The 15570-nt window shown below is 34.8% G+C and overlaps 1 protein-coding gene across 2 annotated transcripts in view; it reads right to left on the reverse strand.

The window, feature by feature from the left end:
* Positions 1–15570, reverse strand: part of MAPK8 (mitogen-activated protein kinase 8) — a 100885-nt gene that overhangs the window by 27856 nt on the left and 57459 nt on the right. For both annotated transcript variants that reach the window (XM_080822885.1, XM_080822884.1), the window contains exons 2-3: positions 8939–9109; positions 4907–5036 (exon numbers count right to left, since the gene is read on the reverse strand). In XM_080822885.1, the coding sequence (XP_080679011.1) occupies positions 4907–5036; positions 8939–9060 (252 nt within the window). In that variant the 5' untranslated portion in view covers positions 9061–9109. The remainder of the gene's footprint in view (positions 1–4906; positions 5037–8938; positions 9110–15570) is intronic.

A 15570-nucleotide genomic window follows, 5' to 3' on the forward strand; every position in this document is an offset into this window, starting at 1 on the left:
ACGAACACTCAATTATCAAGGATCTATATTATACAATTCTCTATAAAATTTGTAAGCAAATTTTAAATACCTTCTACCAGCTCTTATCTAATTTAATACCTGTATATAATCTCAACCCTCCCTGCAACACCCTCAGTTTTTCATAATACTGAACTTTCCCAGTTTTCTTCATTCCCAAACTATTCACTGGTTCATCCAGAGACATGCCCTCTTTCCCACCATTCTGTCTTTCTAATCCTTTTCTTTTCTCTACCTGTACCTTATTACCTATATTACATAGGCAATATATGTTGTTGTTGGGGTTTTTTTTTGTCTAAACATCTCTATGTGGATAATTTCCAAATATACATTAAAAGTCCTTGCTTAGTTTGTAAGTCTCAAATATATATTGTCTATATATTGTCACTTCATATGAAAATCTCAAAAATATAAAATTGAACTCATTATCATTCCTATCCAAACCCTTTACTTTTCCAGAGTGACTCCTCTTTTATAAGAGAAGGTTCAGTAAAAGAGAAGGCTCACAGTGATTTTTTACTTTTTCAGTATTTGCACCATAATAAATGTTGAAAAGAATACTATCCCATTCTCCTGTCAGCTGAACTTTAACCTCTTCTTCCCATTCCCTGTGCTACTATATAGATAGTGGATTTTAACATCTCATCTAGATTGTTCATGCTATAATTACTTCTAACATTAAGGTTCCCTAAACAATGGTTTCCACTGCATTGCCTACAATATGGTAAAAAAAAAAAAAAGACCAGATCATATTACTGACCTCTTCAAAAACTTAATGCCAGAAAAAAAAAAAAAATCCAAAACTCCCTTGCAAAACATTCAAAGCCTTCCTTCCAGGACAGAACATCAACCCAGTTCATCTCCTGTTAAACTCTCTATTAAGCTTGATACTTTAGCCATCCTAAATAAGTTTAAACAATGTTACCTTTAAAAATTTTCAATGACTTTAAACATACTCCTCCCTGTCCTTGTCAAATTTACCTACTGAATCCAGTTACCTTCAAAATTGATTATGTAGTCTGACCTCTAGTCCTTGACAGGTTGCTGAATATTTTCTTTACTTAGTCCCCACAATATCTTACATGTTATCATGGCATTTAACACAGTGTCGTGTAGTCGTTTTCAAGCCTCATCCTTATCATACCAGGATCTTTGTTAGAAAGAATTATTCACTTTTTCAGTCCTGGCACCATAGGGAGATACCTGACACACATTTTTAAAACATTTGTTGACAATTAGGGATAGGAAAGTTTTTCTAGACCAACTTCATGGGACAGAATCTATGTCATTCATCTAAGCATAAAGCTTTGCTTATAGAAGGCATTCAAATATTTGTTCAGTGAATAAACTCGGAAAAATAATTTCCAGATCAGAAAAGATCGAACAAATTTGTTTAAGATAGGGAAAGTGATAATAAAAATGCATCTAGCTGCTCTAAATGAATTAATTCCTGACTCCTAGATAGATGAACGCACATCTAGAGACTCGGAGAAATAGTAAAACTCTTCATATCTGAGAAATCCTATAGTAGAAGAGAAGTGTTAAAGATGAAAAGCGTATAAAGACAAGAGATTAGTGGTTGCTTAGAGCCAAGAGGGGTGGGAGATAAGAAAATGTGAGCTAAACAATATGGAGTCTTTCTGAGGTGACAAAAATGTTCCAGAACTATGGAAAGTCACATATACCAGTGAATATACTAAAACCATTGAATTGTACACATTAAACGAATAAACTGTACAGTATGTGAATTGCATCTCAATAAAGCAGTTATAAAATAAAAAATTAAGACACCTGTCTTACTTTTCCAAAAGGAAAGTAAAGGAAATTATATCAATCAAAGACTGGACAGTCAAAAGTCAAGGACTGATTAAGTGGTTATATGATATGTAAGTACTCTGAGAGAAGTAACACTTACTAGGAGAAGGTAAAAATTCACTGACAAACTGTACTTCCTCTGTGAATAAAACGATGATGACAACAAAGAACAGCAGCAATAGATCAGAAACATGACCAGATAAGTATATGAAGATCTCAAAAAGGCATCAAGGTATCCATGTGAATAAGATGAAGAATTCAGGAGAGATGGGTAATTTTTATAGTTACACATGTCATTTTTGTGGTATACCCAAGGGTCACTAATGAACTAATCCAGCAATTATGAAGGCATCCTGAGCAAAACTGGGATGTGAAACTAGCAAGTGAAAAGTCAGAACAAAGGAAAAAAGCAATCCCCAACAGTCTAGGAAGAGGAACCAGATTTCACATGTGAAATTCTAGGGAGGAATAGGAAATACTATACTTAACTTCCAAAACCAAAAGACAAAAAGTAAAAGATGGGGGGCACCTGGCTTGCTCAGTCAGTAGAGCACGTGACTCCTGATTTTGAGGTTATAAGTTCAAGCCCCCAAGTCAGGTGTGGAGCTTACTTAAAAATAAAATCTTAGTAAAAGACGGGAAAGATGTGATCTATTAGCAGGCTCGTGACAAAGAATTACTTGCTAAGACAATGTGAATCAAATGGCGATCTGATTTCTAAACAGGATTATAATGTCCATGGTTAAGAGGAAATGACATGCCTCAGTTATCTTGGAGAATTCAATCAGACATGAAGTACTGTGTGCTAGGTGACATACCAAAGTATGTTTGGAGATAAGTGACCAAGCTGAAAGACAAACTCAAAAGCATCTATGAAAACAGTAGGAAATGCGCAACAATTTGAATATATCTAGTACCACTGAAGTATATGCTTAAAATGGCTAAGAATAGTGAATTTTATATTATATATATAACACATATATATATAATATATTATATTTATATTATTTTACCACAATTAGAAAAAAAAAAAGAGGTGGGAAAAAACAGAGATGTTTAGACCAGCGAAGAGATTATTTGTGTGGAACATGAAACTGCTGAAAAGGCAAAACATTACAAAAATGTCTATCCATTAGGAGTATAAAAATTCCATTATTATTTCTGGTTTCTCTATATAGCTGACCCTTGAACAACATGGGTTCAAACTGTGTAGGTTCACTTATACACGGACTTTTTTGGGTAAATATAGTACAGTACTGTGCGAGAATTTTCCTTGTGATTTTAGTAACATTTTCATCTAGCTTACTTTAAGAACACATATAATATACAAAATATGTGTTAATCAACTATTTATGTTATCAGTAAGGCTTCCAGTCAATAGTAAGCTATCAGTTATTAAGTTTGGGGTTGTCAAAAGTTATATGCAGATTTCAACTGCACGGGGGTTGACATTACTAACTCCCACATTGTTCACGGGTCAACTATATTTAGTTTTATATTCGTTCTCTGAACAAATATGTTTTGAACACCTACTCTATATCAGTACTCTTGTAGGTGCCAAGGGTACTGCTTGCATGGTCCCTGCCATCCCCATCAGAGTGTTAACTATGTGAAAAAGGCTTTCCATGCCCTCCATCTAGTCGATAGAACCAAGTTTTTTTGCAGTCACCCAGGCTCAGGAAATAGAAGTCATTGGCCATGTACTCAATGCAAAACTAAGGAATATCACCACCATCATCGCCATGAAACAGACTACAAGGGGGCATGAGCAGCTAGCTCTATGTGAGGGCAGGAGGCCACCAGCAAAACCCTGAAAAGCAACACGGCTGGCTCCCATCTAGAACAAGAATGGCTAACACGACTTGTTCCCTATCACTGACTTTAATCTATACCTCTTTTTAAATGCTGTTCTTTCTCTTGGGAGGCCCTTTTCCTTCAACAATCCAATTTTTACCCCATTTTAAGAAATTAGTCTAAAGCCATGTTTTCTCAAAGCTTTCCCATTTCATGAAAGCTCAGGCAATCTTCTCTCTCCTGAAATCTCAGCATTTATTTTCCATCTACCACAATTTGACAAACTTCCACTGCCTTATAATATTTGATATTTCACTATGTATTTGTCTTCAAAATAACACTATACGTTATCCCAAATAAGAAGCCTCATCCTTAACTTCCATGAATTTTCCCCCTCAGTGACTAATCTAGTAACTCGAGCACATAGAGGCTTGCACAGTTAGCTCTCAAAATGTTGTAAACTGTGTTATCTGTAATCAGAAAGCACTGAGATTATTTTATTTTACAAACTCCTTTGGACAAATACCACAAGACCTCTCCAGTCAGATGCTTTTGGTTTAGTACTTCATAAAACTCTCCCTTGTATAATTCACTCCTAGTTTATTTCCTCTCGGCTGAGAGAGATCATTCCATTAAAATAATCACAAAAGCATGCTTAATTAAGTTTAAAAAAGTGTAACTATGTCTTCTCAAAGTGAAAGTTATATGTTTAAGTCATTATAATCATTAGGGAAAAGGAATTAAGGATATTTCCCTAATTTCATTTAAATATTTTTTGAAGTTTCTGCTAAACTGCTTTACAAAATCACAGACTATCTTCAACCTAAAGTGACCAGTGAGTATCAGTATCACTTTAAGAAGTGTGAGTAGGGTAGGGAGAAACGATTTGAATTTTGTATCTAGTATTACTGAATAAAATTCCACTGTCAAACTAAAATGGGAACAATTTTGCTAAGGCTGGAGTTTTCTGAAATGTCAGCCTGACAGAAAACAAAAAGTAGAAAATGAGATCAAGCCCAAATAAAGTTCTTCTAAAACACCTACTTCTTTTAAAACCCCCTTTGCAAAATGTCAGAAAACTATACAATCTAAATTTCAGAAGCTGTCTTCTTTTGATATAATTTGAGAAAAAATTTACAGTGTAGATATACACCCCTTTTAAATAATGTTTCAATCCAGAAGAATTTAAAGCACCTAATATTTTTTAAAGTTTTTGTTATGTATTCATGAACAAATCTTGATTTCTATACTTAAGAAATTTTCTAAAATGTTCACTTACATTTTTGTGATTAACACATTTCATAAGAACTAGCTCTCTGTAAGCCCGTTTAGCATGAGTCTGGTTCTGAAATGGCCGGCTTAGCTTCTTGATTGCAACATTTCTTTCAAGAATGGCATCATAAGCTGCACTGTAACAAGAAATTCAAAACCAACAAAAAAACCTTTAAAATGTGCAAAACTGAATTTATGAAACATTCATGCAGATTCCTTACTTTCTTCAAAGATAAAATGCAATTGTATCAATTTCCAATCTTTGATATTCAACATGTTTCTTCTATACCTATTATAGCATATTCCAACAATGTATAGCATTGTTAACTATTTCTTAAAATGCTAATATATTCAATGGACTGTGAAGACAGACACAGTGCTTGTTCATTGGGTGTCTTCCAAGATCCACCTAGCATACAATGGGCACTCAATGCACAAAATTTTTAATGAGTATTCAGGTCCAATAGGTAGCTTCAAGCCTAAGGGAACCCTCACCCTGTACCTACATCCAGGAAAGACAGGATTAAAGAATACATATGGTCATAAATTCTACCCAAATACTTGCTGAAGAATTCTACATAAGTAGATCACTTACATCTCCCATGGACACAACAAAATGAATGCAGAAAGAGAAAAGAATACACATATAAAGGTATATAAAAGGTTATTTTACAACATAAAAAGTACTTAAGATTTGTTTTAAAGGAAGAATTAAAAAATCAAGTTTACAAATATAAATGCTGGATCTCAGGACATTGGAAGCTGCTTCATAACTGTTAATGAAACACCTATAATTCTGTGACATAACACCATGCTCATTACTCTTCCTATCTCCTACCATGTGATGCTGCCTAAAAAGCATGTTTTGCAAATAACAGAGCAGAGAAAGTAAAGCACAAATAAGGAGAACTATCTTAAAATTATAGAATATTATGATTGAAAGAGACTTTAAAAATCATTTGAATTCACCACAGCTAGAGGTTAAATTGCCCAAGGTTTAATCAGAAAGTTAAAAGCAAAGCTGAGACCAAAAGACGAAGACATGAGGTTATTACTTTTCATACTAGACTACATAAAATACTGTAGGACTTCTGTTTATGTGATATTTGGAAAGTTTGCACACTACTAATTAAAATTATTCTCTCATCTAACTGAAAACTTGAGTCTGTTCTCTAGCTATCTCACTATTGAAAACGTAGTGAAGAAATATGTATTAAGACATTGGTACTCCGGCATAAATGGACACATCTACACATAATATATATGCCTTAACTATAGTGTGTGTGTGTATATATATATACACACATGGCATACATAAAACAGATACACATAGCAAAACAGACATAAATATTATAACCTTAAGTTAGAAAATGTCATATTTACAGATATGTTCTCCCCAATTTAAAAACAAACAAACATTAGGGGTCATAAAAAAATAGAAGTTTTGACTGTTTCTGATCAAGTATGTTTTATTTTTAAACATTAAATTTATTCCTATTAACATTTTAGTCTGTTAAATCAAAGTAATATTTAGATTTAGAGTTAGATTTCTAATTGTTGATACTTAAATGTGCACACACTAGGCCCCTATGAATCTTACTATCTATCAATGGGCCCAAAATAATACCTTTAAAAAAAATTTAAGTTCTTTAATTGATTCTGATGGTAACAGAATGAGTTAAAAAAAAAAACTTTTTAAAAAGATTTATTTACTTATTTTAGAGAGAGAGTGAGAAAGAGAGAGAGAGAGAGAGAGAGAGAGAGAGACAGCACACAGTGGGGAGGGAGAGGCAGAGGGAAAGAGAAATTTAAGCTGACTCCACATAGAGTGTGGAACCCCATGTGGGGCTCGAATTTATGACCTGGAGATCACAACCTGAGCTGAAACAGAGTCAGATACTTAACCACTGTGCCACCCAAGTGCCCCCAGAAAACGTATTTTTATTTATTTTTTTAATTTATTTGAGAGAGAGAGAGTGTGTGTGTGTGTGTGTGTGTGCACACGAGCATGAGACCAGGCAGAAGGAGACGGTGAAGCAGACTCCCCACTGAGCAGGGAGCCCAATAGCTAGGATCCTGAGATCACAATCTGAGCTGAAGGCAGAGACTTAACCAACTGAGCCACCCAGGGACCAAAAAAAACCCATTTTAAACACTATTAAGAAGCTTATAAACACTACTACATTCCTTACAACAACTATGTAAATTTGGTGAGAAAACTGGCTTAGAAGTGTTAATTTGCTATGAGTCACAAATACATCATAAAGCTAGAATCTGAACCACGAGCTGGTTTTCAGAATCCTTCCTGTATTGACTGTAGCACACTATTTTCTTTAAATTTAATTTGTGGTTTGCTAAATGTGGCTGGTTAAAATGACAACCAACCAGCCAATAATAGTTTATAAAATTACCCAAATTCTGAAATTTCTGGTATTATAAATTACTTCAAGAGTAAAGAAAGAGAATAAATGCTACTGTTCCCATTAGAGAAATCTGTTAGATTTTAGTATTTTATCATAATTGCTGTTTTTTTTTTTTTTTTAAGTAGGCTCTATACCCAGCGTGGAGCCCAGCATGGGACTCAAACTCAGGACCCTGAGATCAAGACCTGGGATGAGATCAAGAATTGGACACTTAACTGACTGAGCCACCCAGGCACCCCAAGGGCTGAATTTTTTAAAAAGTAATATATTATCACAGGTAAAGTCCCCTCCCTTGACTCTATGTTCAGAGGTAAGCATTATTCTGAGTTTGGTGTTTATTAATGATTTTTATACTTTCCTACCTATGTATGCATCCATAAATTTATGGTCCTATTTTGCATACTTTAAAACTGTATATAAATGGTACAATAATGCATATATATTCGGCATTTTCCTTTTAAACTCAACACTTCATTTCTGAGATTGTCCCTGTTGAAACATAGCTCTAGTTCATTTTAAATGTTGTACAGTATTTCACTATATGACTATATCACAATTTTTTATTCTCATGGATAGACTTGCTGCTCTTACAAATTTTTGCTATTATAAATGGTGTTGCAAAGAACAACCCTATCTATGTCTCTTTATGTACATGTGCAAGAGTTTTTCTAGAACCTGGGAGACCTGCAGGGTCATAAACACTTCTGATTTTTTTTTTATACTCTGAAATGTATCTGGTTCAAAAAGAGGTAATACACAATTACGTTGGAGTGAGGCTTAGAATTCCCCCAAACATTAGCTTATTATGCTAACTCAGTGACCTAAAATCATTAGCAGAACTGTCCCCAAAAGTGTTCTACCCTTCATTTTATAAAGAATTATGTTGGGGCACCTGGGTGACTTACTTAGTTGAGAGCCCGACTTTGGTTTAAGCTCAGGTCATGATCTCAGGGTCATGAAATCAGGCTGCATTGGGCTTGCGCTCATCTGGAAGTGGACTTGAGATTCTATCCCTCTGCACTCCCCCGCTCCCACCCCCATGCGTGCTCTTTCTCTAAAACAAATAAACAAATCTAAAAAAAAAAGAATCATGTTGATCTATAAACCCTAGGCCTTTCATAGAAATTAGCCAATAAATCAATTTTAAAGATACATATGAGTTTTGAAACACATACAAAGAGATGATATTAACTCACTTCATTCCCCAGTGCAAAGTAAGATTTTTGAAATTCTAGAGTTTCATTATAGTATGAAAGTGAGGATTAAGTGAAGTTTCTTATTAAACAACTAGCTATGGGAATAGATGTATATATGGAATTGACAAGCATGCCACTTACTGTTCCCTGATATGGGTATTTGTCTTTACATGGCTTTTGATCAAGTATTTAATCATACTTTATACTTAAAAGATGGCAGTGCTGATTTATAAAGTTGCATTTAATGAATAATAAAGACCACCAACCCAAGAATAAAAAAGTTTGCCATGTTACAGCTTTAATTTAAACTTCATATTTTTATTTTAATTTTTTGAGGCAAGTTAAATATTTACCAAGGTATATCTAAGAAAAGATGGCAGTTAGTGATTCTTTGCCTAATTTTTGGAAGTAAAAACTTACCATACTATTCCTTGAGCTCCTGAGCCTATAGGTTTTAAATTCTGATATCGTTTCAAGACTGTAAATGTAGAATCTCCAATCTCTACACTATAAAAATTGCTGTCACGCTTGCTTCTGCTCATGATGGCAAACAATTAATTTAATGGCTTCATCCAAATATTCACCGAGAAGCTGCAAAATGGAATAAAATGTGATGTTAACAAAACGAATTTATTTAATCTTAAAATTCAAGTCCTCACCCTTTTCACTGATAGTAACACAGATTGCTATACCATATTAAAAGAGCTGCTTCATTAAAACAAACTGAAGGTTTTAGAGGGGAGGGGAGTGGGAGGATAGGTTCACCTGGTGATTGCTATTAAGGAGGGCAAGTATAGCAAGGAGCACTAGGTATTATATGCAAACAATGAATCATGGAACACTACTTCAAAATCGATGTACTCTGTGGTGACTAACATAACATAAACATACACACACAGAAAAATAATGGTTAAAAAAAAACATACCACAACTAGAAAAAAATACCACAGAGCTTGGTTAGCCTCTGCTATACTTAAGGAGATGATTGATAGTTACAACAAAATGTTTACAAGGGTTAACAGCTTCTCTATTATAGGTCACTAGTATTAATATGCATATGTGTGTTAATTTACTGGAAAACTGTAAAATGAAAAAAAAACAAATAATTAAACTAAACATGCTTTTAAGGTCACTTCCATAGCTTAAAATTTAAAACCAGGCCTTTTTATGTATTTATTATAAAATATGGAAACCTTAATTTTTATGAGAAACTGATAAACTTTCATTCAAAAATAATTCACAATCTCATTTAGTGTGACAGGGAAGAACAACCAACTGCAGGCTAGTAAGCTGGTTAGCATGTATGATCCCTACGTAACAAATACAGAGCAGGATAGTGCTGTCACCATAACAGACCCCCTGATTTCCAACAATTAAGTGTCATGCAGATGTGAGGTTATAATGGTGGAAAGGATGAGAAGAAGGGTAGAAAATTTAAGATAAAATAAGATATAAAATAAAGTTAAAAATAAGAAAATATAAGAAAAAATATATAGAGAAAAGCGTTTAGTATATTAGGATGTGAAATAAAATAATATTGTTTGAATTGTGTGGGCCTCAAAAGCATGACCTAAGTTCTGACCACAGCTCTTTACCACATGCCCAACTACAAGCCAAGGAAGTCTTTTTCCACCTATTTGAGTTGCATTTATTTACAAACCGATTATCCATTCTTATTAAATGAAAGTGCCCTATTCCAAAATGCTCCGCACATCCAGTAATAAACCAATTAGGTCTAAAGTATTACTGTGTTTGTGTGTTGTGTGTATTTGTATGGTTTTAAGACAATGCTAACAAAAACAAAATCCTGATAAGACTTACAATGCAAAGAATCAATTTAACAAATACTAAATGCCTAACCTGTGCCAGACACTATATTGGGCCCTAAGGCCAGATTACATAGAAGCTCATGAACCGGATTTTAACACAACTGAATTCTCACAGTAGGATGGAAGGCACTGGGAAGTGAAGAGTGAGAGTACCTTGACCAGCATCCTAGCTACTGCTAGGAGATTATATTGCAAGAGGAGGGGAACAAAAGCTGGAAGAGGAAAAACTAGTAAACTACTGTACTAATCTGGATATTGTACTAATCCAGATAAGAGATAAAATTAATGAGGATTCTCAGATGTGATGAAACTAAACAAAAAAGTCCAAACAGTGTAAGCTTTAAAAGAGAAGGTAAATAAATCAAAAGCAATTGAGAAGTCAGATAAATGATTTGGATACATTGAAGAGGGGCCAGAGAACTATTTCCAAAATCAGTAACTAAACTAGTTATGTAACGCTCCAGAGAGAAGTGCCTGAAAGGACAAATGTCATTAATTGTGCCTAAGAAGAAAGACCAGAAGCTTATAGAAAATGTTTGGTAACGATTTAAACATTTAAATATGCTCATACGATGATCAAATACAGGTATTAGGTACCCAGACCAATTTCCTAATGTAACCTGAATTCCCTCCTGTCTACCACCATAGGGAAATAGGGAGAAAGAAAAGTGAAAAGACTTAGGAAGAGAGGGAAATGTTGGGTGTAAGGCCCCTCATCAAATATTCTACATATTGATCCTGGAAACTCGGGTCTGCCCAGGGCCTGGAGACAGTAATAATGGTCTTTGGTAATGTGCACATACGGTCAGAAGTGGAGCACAGAACCTCCATAATAGCAAGGAAAGGCTTCTCTCTATTCCCAGAACAGAATGGCCTGGGAGCAGGAGTACCCATGATAAATAAACAGAAGTCTAGACTAAGCTGTGGCAGCAGCTGAGCAACGATAGGTAATACAACTCCCCAGGAACAGGCACAGCAGAGTACCCCAGGTTAAGTAGGTAGGCCAGTCAGTGGTACCCTCCACAAATGCCACAGCTGCCATTCCCACAAACGAGAAATAGGAAACTACTCACTTATGCTCTCAGTTGCACAATATTTAATACCTGAGTCAAATTCTATGCTGGGTACAATAAACACAACAGTAATCAGCAACTGTCTGTCCCTTAATGGAGCTTGCAGTTAAGATAAATAGACCTTATGTTGCTTAGTATCTGCCTGTGTATCAATATGGCTCCGAAGAGAGTATGAAGGGAAGGACAGGATGCTAACAAAAGCAAAACTATACTAGTCTGGGCTCAGGAAAAAATTCTCTTGATGCTGTGATGTTTGAGCAAGATCTGAACACTGAATATGAGTTAACCAGGCATAGAGAGAAGGGAGCTTTCTAGGCAGAACAAACAGCACATGCAAGGTTTGATGAATGTATACAATCCTATAACCACAACCCAAACCACGATATAGATTATTTCCATTACTAGAAAATGTTCCCTGTGTGAGTCAATCCCTGCCCTCTATTTCCCACAAACCTCTGGCAACTGATGAACTGCTTAGTTGTATCTTTCCTAGATCTTCATGTAAGTTAAATCACACAGCATTATGTAATTTGTGTGTCTGGCTCTTTAACTTGACAGATTTTTTTTTTTTAAGATTTTGTTTTAAAGTTATCTCTACACCCAACATGGGGCTCAAACTCACAAACCCAAGATCAGGAGTTCCATGCTCCACCGAAAGAGCCAGCCAGGTGCCTCTGCCCTAATGCATCTACTATTCACCTGTGCTGCTTCCCTTTTTACTACCAAATGGTATTTCATCATGTGGATATACCACTGGGACATCTGGATTGTTGCCAGTCTGGAGGTTTACAAACAATGCTAATAGAAACATTCACACATTTTTTTTTTTTTTTGCCATTCATCTTGAGTAAATATTTAGGGGTGGAATTCTGAGTCCTATGTTCAACTTTTATAAGAAACTGCCAAACAGTTTTCCAAAGTGGCCATACCATTCTTCATTCCCAGCAGCAAAGTAAGAGTTTTACCTGCTCCACATTCTTATGATCGCCATTTAACTTTAAGTATGCTAGTAGTATACAGTGGAATTTAGTTTACATTTATGTTTCCTAATGATTAATGGTGTTGAGCATTTTTTTACAGGCTTATATGCAACATCTTTTTTTGGTGAAGTAGCTAATTAACACTTTTGCCCATTTAAAAATAGGATTGCTTTAATACTTACTTATATATTCTGGAGATACATCCTTTATCAGATGTTGTGCAAGTATTTTTTCCCAGTCTGTGGCCTGCCTTTCCATTTTCATTCTCTTAAGTGTTTTTTTTTTTTTTAACATTTTACTTGAAATAATTTTAGAACCACACAGAAGTTACAAAAATAGCACAAAGATCCTGGCTACCCTTCACCCAGCTTTACTCAAATAAGAGCATCTGACATAACCACAGCACAATTATCAAAATGAGAAAGTTGACGTTGGTACATACTACTACAAAAAGAAAACCTGACACTGGTACAACACTATTAAATAAACTACAGACTTTATTCAGATGTTACCAGTTTTTACATGTACTTTGTATGTAAATTTATCACATACATCTATTAGTGTAATAATCAGAATACAGAAGTGTTTCATCTCATCAAAGAAAATCCTTTGTGCTAGCCCTTTATATAATTACACACTCTTGCCAACCCTACCCCTGGCAACTAGGATGCTTCCACCACTACAATTTTTTTTTCATTTAAATAATGTTATGTAAGTGAAATCACATAATATATAACCCTTCACAGTTTCCAATATATCGGCCTTACAAAATTTTGTTCAATTTCTCCTTAGTATTAATATTCTGGGCACTACTGTAAATGTTTTAATGTTAACTTATTTTTAAATTTTCAATTGTTCATTGCTAGTACATATAAAAAAAGTTTTTTGTATAAAAACTTTGTACTAAGCTCATTTATTAGTCTTAGTAGCCTTTTTTTGTGGATTCTTTGAAGATTTTCCACATATACAATCAGTTTCATTTCTTCATTTTCAATTTGGATGCCTCTGCATTACTTTTCTTAACTACCATTTCCATACAATCCTGAATAGAAGTGGTAAGAGCAAATATCGTTCCCTTGATTCCTGATCCGAGGGGAAGGCCATTCAGTCTTTCACCACTAAGTATATAAATGACAAGATTTTACTAAATGGTCTTTAACAATCTTCTGTTAAACATTGTTAAACAACGTTTAACAAACATTTACTAAATGGCCATTAACAAGATGAGAAAGTTCCCTTTAAGTCCTATTTCACTAACAGTTTTTTGTATTAATAAGCAATGAATTTCGTCAAATGATTTTTCTGAATCTACTGAGACAATCATATAATTTTGTTTTCTTAGTTGGTTCATATGAAGTACCCTGATTTTCAAATGTTGAACCACCCTTGTATTCCTATAATGAATCCCACTTGGTCAAAAGTATCCTTTTTATATTACTGATTCATTTGGCTAAAATTCTGTTGAAGGCTTTTCCATTTATTTTTATGGGGAATGCTGGTCTGCAGTTTTCTTTCATGGTAGCATGTTAACCTCATAAAATGAGTTGGGAAGTATTCCCTCCTTTATTTTCTGGAAGACTTTGTGTAGAAGTGATATTACCTCATCTTGAATATTTGATAAAATGTCTCCATGAAGACTTCTAGGAGAAGTGTCTTTTTGAGGTAAGGTCTTCACTGCAAATCAAAATTTTATATATACATAGATATACATAGGACTATTCAAGGTTATCTATTTCTTCTTAAATAAGGTTTAGCAGTTTTGTGTTTTTCAAGGAATTTTCTAATTCCATATAAGTTGTCCAATATAATGTCTATAGGATCTGTAATCATGTATCCTCTTTCAACCCTATACTATAACCTGTCTTTTCTTCCTTTGTTTTTTTTTTCCCCCTGATCGTCTGGCTAGAACTTTAGTACTGTTTTTGAGCATTTTAAAAAGTTAGATTTTATTTCTGACTTTCTCTATTGTTTTGCACTTTTCTGTTTCACTGGTTCCTGCTTTTGTCTTTATTTCCTTCTTTTTGCTTGTTTTGGGATTGCCATTCTCTTCTAGTTTCTTAAAATGGAAGCTTAAGTGTTGGCTGGAAAACTTTTTATATAACCATTTAATACTAAAATTTACTCACCATTTTAGCTTCTTCCCACAATTTGTTATCATATCCATATAGTAAAATAAATACAAACACTTATATAGGTCTTACTTTATACCAGGTCTTTCTTATTTCAAGTGCCTTATAAATTTTCTTTAATCCTCACAAAGGCCTATGAAGGTTTTCCAGTTGTTTATGGCTAAAGGGTAAATTCAGTTCTTGTTACTACTACTTGGCTGGCAGCATAAATCCCAAGTACTCATTTTGTGTGATGTTTCCTTATGTTAAGATAGGAATTGCTCCTTTTCTATCTTTCACATGATGAAATTAAGTCTTAGAAAGGTTAATTGCTTATGGTTACAGAGTTAGTAAGGGGTAGAGTGAAGATTTGAGTCCTTCACCAACACACTATATTGAGCCCAAAATTAAAAAAAAATTCTTGGTGGTGAAAAAGGGTTTGACGGGAGAGGAACAGTTATAAATACGTTGAGTCTGAGATATCTCTAAGACATCCAGATGTACGTATCAAGTATCTGTAGCCAGATACAGAACTGGACCTCAGAGGGGAATGTGGGTAAAAGATACGAACTTAAGAGTTGTTGTTGAACCAATGAGAATGACGTTACTCAACAAGAGTGAAGGAGGAAAGGAGAGAGACCCAAGATTCAGCTTTGTGAACAGCCACATTTAATGGGCAACTAAAAAAAGATATGCCAACAGGGGAGCCTGTGTGGCTCAGTGGGTTAAAGTCTCTGCCTTCGGCTCAGGTCATGATCTCAGGGTCCTGGGATCGAGCCCCGCATCGGGCTCTCTGCTCGGTGGGGAGCCTGTTTCCTCCTCTCTCTCTGCATGTCTCCCTGCCTACTTGTGATCTCTGTCCGTCAAATAAATAAATAAAATCTTTAAAAAGAAAAAAAAAAAAGATAAGCCAACAAAGAAGTCAGAGAAGAGATAGCCGGACACAGAAAATGAGAACATACTGGAGAAGCCGAAGGAGGTGTTTTAAAGAACAGTGGCCAATAGCAGTGAATGCTGCAGAAATATCAAAGAAACCACAAGTAGAGTAATGGGGTTCATAGA

Source organism: Martes martes (assembly GCF_963455335.1).
Source record: "Martes martes genome assembly, chromosome: 14".
NCBI classification, from domain to species: Eukaryota; Metazoa; Chordata; class Mammalia; order Carnivora; family Mustelidae; genus Martes; species Martes martes.